The 8963-nt window shown below is 34.6% G+C and overlaps 1 protein-coding gene across 1 annotated transcript; it reads right to left on the reverse strand.

Annotated features, from left to right (window-relative positions):
* Positions 1–999: 999 nt before the first annotated feature.
* Positions 1000–2505, reverse strand: LOC138355932 (baculoviral IAP repeat-containing protein 8-like). Its single transcript, XM_069311476.1, has 3 exons — positions 2136–2505; positions 1844–2008; positions 1000–1732 (listed from the first exon to the last, which is right to left on the reverse strand). Exons 1-3 carry the CDS (start codon positions 2500–2502, stop codon positions 1047–1049), a joined length of 1218 nt encoding a protein of 405 aa, XP_069167577.1. The 5' UTR covers positions 2503–2505; the 3' UTR covers positions 1000–1046.
* Positions 2506–8963: the final 6458 nt, after the last annotated feature.

The raw sequence follows: 8963 nt of genomic DNA on the forward strand, positions 1-8963 counted from the left end.
ACCGTCTCCTCTATCTTATTTAAACATGAGTCATATGTAAATATACCCGACTCTTTCCATCCATTACAAGTCCTAGCTTGTTCACCGCCCAACTCACTACGCTATTTCTACTCTACATGTTATAGCATGTTTTCCGCTCATCTTGGTACCAACCCTTACAATCTCTCTCTCTCTCATTCCTTTACATGTCTCAGCATGTTCGCCTCGCATCTTACTACGCTGTCTACTTTACATGTTGTAGCGTGTATTACTGTGTCCCATATCTTATTTAAACATGAGTCATATGTAAATATACCCGACTCCTTCCATCCATTACAAGTCCTAGCTTGTTCACCGCCCAACTCGCTACACTGTCTACTTTACATGTTGTAGCATGTTTTCCGCACATCTTGATACCATCCCTTACAATCTCTCAATCCTTTACACATCCCAACTTTCAACCCTTTCTTACAATTTTCCTCCATCCCTCCGCTACATGTTCTTACCCGTTCATTACAGTCCACTACATATTCTCTAATCATCTCTGTACTAATTCTCAAAACTAGTTGTTTCTGTCATTTTAGTAAGTAAGTAGATCATCGTTACTAACAACAACAACAACAACAACAACAGTAACATTACTAATTCACAGTAAGTTACTACTGAGCATTTAGCAGTTATCCATTTTTTCAAATAAGGTCAATATAAATCATTCTAAGACATCTTCGTACAATTAAAGATACTTGCCTGTGCACTAAGTCATTACTTACAGTAGCATCTTAAGGCATTGTTTTCGTAACTCAGTTTTATTAAACATACACCTTCATTAGTCAAAGGAAAACTTTTCAAGTCATTGTATTCAATATTTCCGTTAAACTTACTACATCATGCCATTATTCGGTTTCATAATTAAGTACTTGTTTCAATCCTCCATTGTAATAAGCAAATTATTCTATTAAGGATAAAGAAATCTTATTTAGAAGAGACATTAAGTTTATTACAACATTTAACGCATACAAGTGTTCTTAGTAGTTATACAAGTGTTCAAGAAAATCATATACAAGTGTTCAAGAAGCAATTGGATTTATTATATATAAAATATTTCCTCTACAAATTGGACAGCATTTCAGAGCTAAAAGACAACCACTGCATGTCACCATATGTTTACATGGTAGTATTACAATATTTATATTTTTATCCATACAAACTCTGCATAAAATATCTTCTTCCCAAGATTGATCTGTACAGTCCTTGTTTTCAACAGTGTTAGTACAAGTCTCCGGTAAAGTTTTCAATCCCAGATCTTCAAGCGTAACTTCTTGTTCCTTTTTATCATCAACTGCTTCATAAATTAAGTCCCGTACCCGTAAATAAATATCTGTTCCCTCTTGCATATACCTCAACACGATTTCTAGACATCTACTTTGTATAATAAAAGGCAGCAAATCTCTGGATTCCTTAAGATACTCACTTAAAGCATATCTTATACTCTCCACAGGTATTAATTTTTTATGAATCAGATGTTTGAACTTATCCATACCCTCCATTAAGATAATAATTAAATCATTGTCTATAGGTTTTATAGGTAATGGTATTGTCAATCTAGCATTCTTAACAAATTCCTTGCCCCTTGCAAGAATAATGTAAGCACATTCTGGACTACATCTCGCATGTAACGTCCAAGGATCATCTTCTGGTCTCCAATTTCGTATTCCACAGGCGCAGTGATAGCAGCAGACGTGGTCACTTATACCTGAAAACCATAAAACAATCCAGCATTATCTCGTTACTATCTTTTAACTAATATTCATTATTTCTTTACTTATAACTCTATTAAGTTTAAAATAGTTAAAACACTTCATACCACAGTAAAAAAAACCAGCTTCTGCCAGCTCATGAGAAGTTTGCTTGACGCTTCCAGGCCATGTCATATCAAATGTCTCTAGGCGAGATTTATAAGTTACCAATCCTGGATTCAGCGATTTCCTAAATTTTATCAATCCCAGATCTTCCTTAGGAGGAGCACCACCTAAAAAATATAACGTAGTTACGTAAATTATTCTTTAGAAGAATAAGAAGTATCTATTTAAGCAATCAAGTTTTGTACAGAGTATATAAGACTGGTATAAGAATACATCATAAGAATATATACTTACTACTATCACTTATTTTCTTATTTCCCAGTTCTATTTTATGGGAAACAAATTCCAGTCCATATTTGAAAGCTATCTCAGACACCTCTAAAGAAACATTGTCACTCCTCTCGCCTCTAATAAAGGCACAGTCTTGATTAATCATCTTATGACGTCTTCTGGGGGTATCACCAACAATCCATGCACCTACTATACAATAACAAAATGCACACAAACAGTAATCACTATTGCGAAGGTAATAGAACCCATCTTCAACTAAGTCAATAGGGTTTAACCACTTAATGGGCCAATTCACAAATGTTTGTAGTCTAACTCCTGCACATTTAAGGCTTTCTATACTGTAAAACTTCCTGGCACACAAAGGATCCATCGTGTGAGGGCAGCACTAACTATTAGAGTAGGATAAGCAAGTATATATATCCCTAAAATAAGTATCGTACATCGCTACATATTTAACAGTTTCCCCATTTATAATAGACAGTAATTTCCTCTAAATACTTCTCTATTAAAAAATCCTTAAAGTTTCATAATTAAATAAAGCTCTTATATAAATACTTAGTAGACTACTTTCATTATTTATTAGACTTATTAGAAAAATACATCACTTTGGCAATCTCGCTAAAAGTATACTGTTACGTCATTATTCGTAGCTGCCGTACATAATGATAGATATATATATATATATATATAATTTAGTAGTAAATTCTTATTTAATCTAATTAAAATATATGCTTAAAGCATCTATATCCTAAAATGAAATATACTATTAGTTATAATGTCATATATAATATCGCTCTAAGGTAACAAAAATCCTTATTAATATATTCAAATAAGTGGTAACTTTTACATTTCCCCCAATATAAGAGCGCGGACCTCACATTAGGGATATTATTACGACTATCTGGATCGTATCTACTACCTTACGAGGAAGAAAATTCACCATGGATACTGTTCTGACAACTTGTCAGGGTTATTTAACCGACGATTCATTTTGTAATAATGAAACCTGTATTGTGTACGGAGTGAACTGTATATCCTGTGTTCCCCGAGGAATGGCCCTAGACTTAGCCAAGAAATATTCTCATGCTGACGCTTATAATGTTCGCCGACCCTTGTACAGTCTTAAGAGATGTATCCCTGAAGATCGTCCAGTACCAGGAACAATTCATATCTCTAAAGGAGAAAATCTTCCGTATATTGTTGCTATAGCCACACAATACGGTATTGGATTACCTATAGAAAGTAATAACATTGCTCAGGGAATTATAGAAAACTCAAAAGACAGAAACATGCTCTCTGGATTAAACGAAGATACATCCATTAATCGTCTCGTCTACTTCAAGAATGGTATGAAAGATTTATTTAACTTTATCAAGGGCTCTCCTCAAATTATGAGAGTTATAATACCAACAGGAATTGGGATTACATGTGTTCGAAGAGATAAAGTTTGGGAAAATACTTATCTTCCTGTTATTGAAGATATGTATAAACAGTTAAAACCCTACGGAGTGGAAGTTAAATTACTGTTTAACGAGGAGATTATGCAGAGGAAGAGCAAGTAACACTTGGCAACCTTTTGTGTGCGCAGTGTTTCTACGCGCAGCCTAAAGATGTATATATGCTTCCCCGGAGTGATCTCTTACGGTGTCCTCCTCTTCTTGGATGTCAGAATCTACTTCAAGCTTGGATATTCAAGGCTATGGAGATCAAGACTATTATTGGAGACTTTGCCTCCCTGCCCGTCTACAATAATCACGACTGTTTATTGTACGATCTTGATGCTACGAGTGTACAAATGTGTAAAATTGTGCAAGGATTGTGGGATCGTTACCCATATGCGAGATTACATCGTGAAAACTTTCCTTACAAAAACAGGGCTGTTGTATCTTATCGCAGTAACCCTGGCAGTATACATATTGGAGAACCACCTGAATTTAACAACAGGATGGATGAAGATCCCCATCTACCCCTTATTATTGGTTTAGTGACTCAGTTTGCTAGTAGACCTGCAACTTTACCAGCATATGAAAATCCTCCGTGTGAAGTACGAAGTTTAGATGAACATTTTTACGATGGACTTGAAAAAGATACAGAATATCAGAGATGGCGCTGGTTTGAAAATGCTCTGAAGGAAGCCCTTGTTTTCATTCTTAAAAGATGTGTTAAGAGAATTATTATTCCATATGGGTTTGGCATGTCAAGTTATTTGGACAACTGCGCAGTATGGGAAAGTAAATATTTGCCTATACTTGAGAAAATAGGACAAAAACTACGAAAACGAGGTATTGTACTCTTCATAGTACGTCCTGAAAACATCGTTCCTCCTCAGTCATCCACCCACGGCATCTTTGAAAATAAGATTCCATACATTGCTGTTCTTCAAAATGGACCCACAACTAATGCTACTGATGCTGCTAGGACACCTGAAGATGATGCTACGCCTGCTACCGCTGATGCTAGTTCACCTTCTATCAACACTAAGTTGTCTGATACAATTAATTCAACACCTGTTAATGTTACTACGTCTGTTGATACTAATGTTACAATGTGTGTTAGTAGTAGTTTTACAAATTTAGAAGAGAAGATGGATTGGGAATAATAATGTCTGTAAATAATTTATACTTTGTACATTTTTACAAATTAAATACATTGTACATTTTTACACGTTAAATAACAAAATAGAAACTCGTGTGTTTATTTTCTCCCTTTTTTAATGTCTAAATGTCAACTCTACTTTTCTGAGTATATAGGAAGAGGTACGAAACTTTTTCTGTCTTACTTCAAGATGGATTGTTCTATGTACATGCAAGTGAAGCTTAAGCGTTTGAATAAGTGTATTATAGATGCTGATTTTACTAGTGATGAAATTCTAAAACCTGGAGACTGTCTTGTCTACGATTCTCATAATTTATCTGGTGGATTTGCACAACTGTTATGGGAAAAATATCCTTACAGTAAAGTTTCCGAGTGTGAAGTGGTACAGAATAATATAACTCCTGGTGGTATAGTACTTGCTTTATCTCCAGAACCAGAAATAAAACCTCATATTATAGGACTTCAATACAGTAGCTCTAATGAAGATCTAGGATTACAGAAAGATATTATTAAACGCTGGAGTTTTAAATCTGCAATAAGACAAATTTGTTGTCAAGCAAGAAATAATAATTTAATCCAGCGTATAATTATTCCATATGGTATTGGGTTTAATGACGGAATAGGATGGAGTAAAGAAGAACAAGAAGAATGGGAGACACACTATTTTCCAGGACTAGCCCATTTAGCTTATGTTTTAAAGAATAATAAAAAAGAATTATTAATGGTTCGTATACCTCTTGGAGAAGATGTTACGGGGACTGGGAGAGAGAAGAAACAAGTAGAGGATGGATCTAATAAACGGAAGAGAATGTCATAGTTAAAACTAGTAGATCTAAAATAATACATATAACTAATTTGGAAACTACAGCTAAGAGAGAGGGGCGGAGCGTAACAATCTCAGATGTGATAAGCTAGGTCGGGATATATCTTGCCATAAACTCCCCATCTCGGTCCAGCAGTGACAAGACATACTCGGATCGATGGCTGCTGTATACAGTAAGTGATTATTGTATGATGTACTTACAGTACTCGTTATATTTGTTGTGATATAATTTTGCTTATTATTGAATATCTTTTAGTTTTGAAATATTATGATTATTTAATAGTCCCTGTGTTAAATATTGTATTTTTTTCTTTGTTTAAAGATCTACCCCATGTGATGGATGTGAAGAGTCTACCAGGGTTTGGAAGCATGCCTGATCTTGTGTCAGAAACTATATGGCAAAGTCCAGCTTCGACTGTTTTGTGGAAGAATATGCCCCAGGCGGAAAAACAGACTTATAAAGTGATGACACATACTGATAAATGTACGCATGAGAACATTGTTCCAGCTCTAGCAAAGTTTATTAGCAAAAGTGAAAATGTTTTAATGATACTGATTGGTCGTGATTTTATAAAGTTGAAAGAAGAACTTCCAATGATAAAATGTGACATAGTCTTATTTAGCTTAAAAGAGAGTGTTACAGATGTACTCAAGAAACATGAGAATTGTCAAGTGTTGTTGCTGACGAAAATTCCTAGTAAGGCTGAGATGAAGAAAATTTCTTTGTTATTTAAAGGCGATAAAATAATTTGCACTTTTAGACCTAAACCCCGTTTTAAATACATATTTCCAGAATTTGAAGAAGTGTCTATAGGATGTAACTTAAAGGATAAATTTTTTATAAGAAAATTTGTGGATGAAATTGGTTCTCCAAATGCTGCAAACTGGTTTATTAATAAGTTGAGTTCTGAAGAACGAGAAGTGTATACTATAATGAGCCAGGATGAACTGCAACAGCAGGTAAATAGTAAGACTGTGAAAGAGCTTAGTATTATTCACCCTAAAACGGAAGAAGATGAACATTGGAGTTTAATTGATCATATGGAGGAGAGCTTTCCATCTTTTCCGTTAAATTTAATAAAGATGAGACCAGAAATAGGATATCATACCCCCCAAAAGATAGAAATAGAGGCAGTGATGAGATTTATAGGACAGGATCCTGTACTTGGTGTTTTCTCTGGTATGGCCTTTATTGAAAATCTTATTAGGATAAGACATACTAATGTGGTACGAGCTACAGATAATTACTCGAATATGGGTGAGAGTAAGTGGATGGAGGTTGAACAAATGGATGCTGTAGAAGCAGTTAGGACTTATTGTAATGACAGAGAAGTACTTCTAATGTCCTGGCCTGAATTGATTTGTGATGATAATGTTTATAGCGATGCTTTCTATGTTTTAAAGGAATTTAAGGGACAAAAACTAATCTATTTTGGAGAAGGGGAAGGGGGATGCTGTGCATGTGATGGATTTTTTAACTTGCTGGATAGTGAGTTTCATTGTGTGAAATCAAATACATGTTTTACTTATAATTCTTTTATAAATTCAAATGTTTATTTCTATATAAGACTATAGTGTTTATGATTTCTTGAACACTTGTATAACTACTAAGAACACTTGTATATGATTTTCTTGAACACTTGTATAACTACTAAGAACACTTGTATATGATTGCTTCTTGAACACTTATGATTTCTTGAATACCTGTATAACTACTAAGAATAACTGTATGCGTTAAATGTTGTAATAAACTTAATGTCTCTTCTAAATAAGATTTCTTTATCCTTAATAGAATAATTTGCTTATTACAATGGAGGATTGAAACAAGTACTTAATTATGAAACCGAATAATGGCATGATGTAGTAAGTTTAACGGAAATATTGAATACAATGACTTGAAAAGTTTTCCTTTGACTAATGAAGGTGTATGTTTAATAAAACTGAGTTACGAAAACAATGCCTTAAGATGCTACTGTAAGTAATGACTTAGTGCACAGGCAAGTATCTTTAATTGTACGAAGATGTCTTAGAATGATTTATATTGACCTTATTTGAAAAAATGGATAACTGCTAAATGCTCAGTAGTAACTTACTGTGAATTAGTAATGTTACTGTTGTTGTTGTTGTTGTTGTTGTTAGTAACGATGATCTACTTACTTACTAAAATGACAGAAACAACTAGTTTTGAGAATTAGTACAGAGATGATTAGAGAATATGTAGTGGACTGTAATGAACGGGTAAGAACATGTAGCGGAGGGATGGAGGAAAATTGTAAGAAAGGGTTGAAAGTTGGGATGTGTAAAGGATTGAGAGATTGTAAGGGATGGTATCAAGATGTGCGGAAAACATGCTACAGCATGTAAAGTAGACAGTGTAGTGAGTTGGGCGGTGAACAAGCTAGGACTTGTAATGGATGGAAGGAGTCGGGTATATTTACATATGACTCATGTTTAAATAAGATATGGGACACAGTAATACACGCTACAACATGTAAAGTAGACAGCGTAGTAAGATGCGAGGCGAACATGCTGAGACATGTAAAGGAATGAGAGAGAGAGAGATTGTAAGGGTTGGTACCAAGATGAGCGGAAAACATGCTATAACATGTAGAGTAGAAATAGCGTAGTGAGTTGGGCGGTGAACAAGCTAGGACTTGTAATGGATGGAAAGAGTCGGGTATATTTACATATGACTCATGTTTAAATAAGATAGAGGAGACGGTAATAGTTGTTTAAGTCTTGTATAAAATGGGAAAGAAGTAGAGAATATGTAAGACTAAGTACAGATCCGAACTTACAGAGAATATGCTATGAACGGGGAAAGAACGCAAATTAACAGCTACATTTAAATTTATGAGACTTGGATGAGATGGAGGAAGGTGGGAGGGGGTGAAAGATAATTAAACAGGTTGGGGTTATGTGTATACTCGGATAAGAGATAAGCTGGAGACGGACTTGATCGAATATATTTATGTCTGATGATCTAAGGCTAATGTCCAGATTAATTTTACTATGTTAGAAAATAAGGTGATCTTAAATCTCAGGGTGATTTAGTTGGAAAATAAAGAACTTGCACAAATGAACTAAGCTGGGGCACAAGAGTTGAAACTTGATAACTGAACTGGTTTTTATTTACTATGTCTGAAAATGTAGTTGGGTGTTTAAATCTCAGGGGGATTTGGATTGATAGTAATGAATTTACAGGAGTGAACTTGGACAGAGGACAAGAGCTAGAGTTTTATAATTGTTTTCATCATATTTACTATGTCTGAAATACAGAGGGTAAAAATTTCGGGGAAATTGATGGTTTATTTACAAAGACTTGAGGGTGGAAGAGGGTGGGGGACGAGAGCTGGAGCTCAGTAACTGACTTGATCTTATTTACTAACTTTGAAGTATGTCTGCTTTTAATT

Source organism: Procambarus clarkii, chromosome 69 (assembly GCF_040958095.1).
Source record: "Procambarus clarkii isolate CNS0578487 chromosome 69, FALCON_Pclarkii_2.0, whole genome shotgun sequence".
NCBI lineage: Eukaryota > Metazoa > Arthropoda > Malacostraca > Decapoda > Cambaridae > Procambarus > Procambarus clarkii.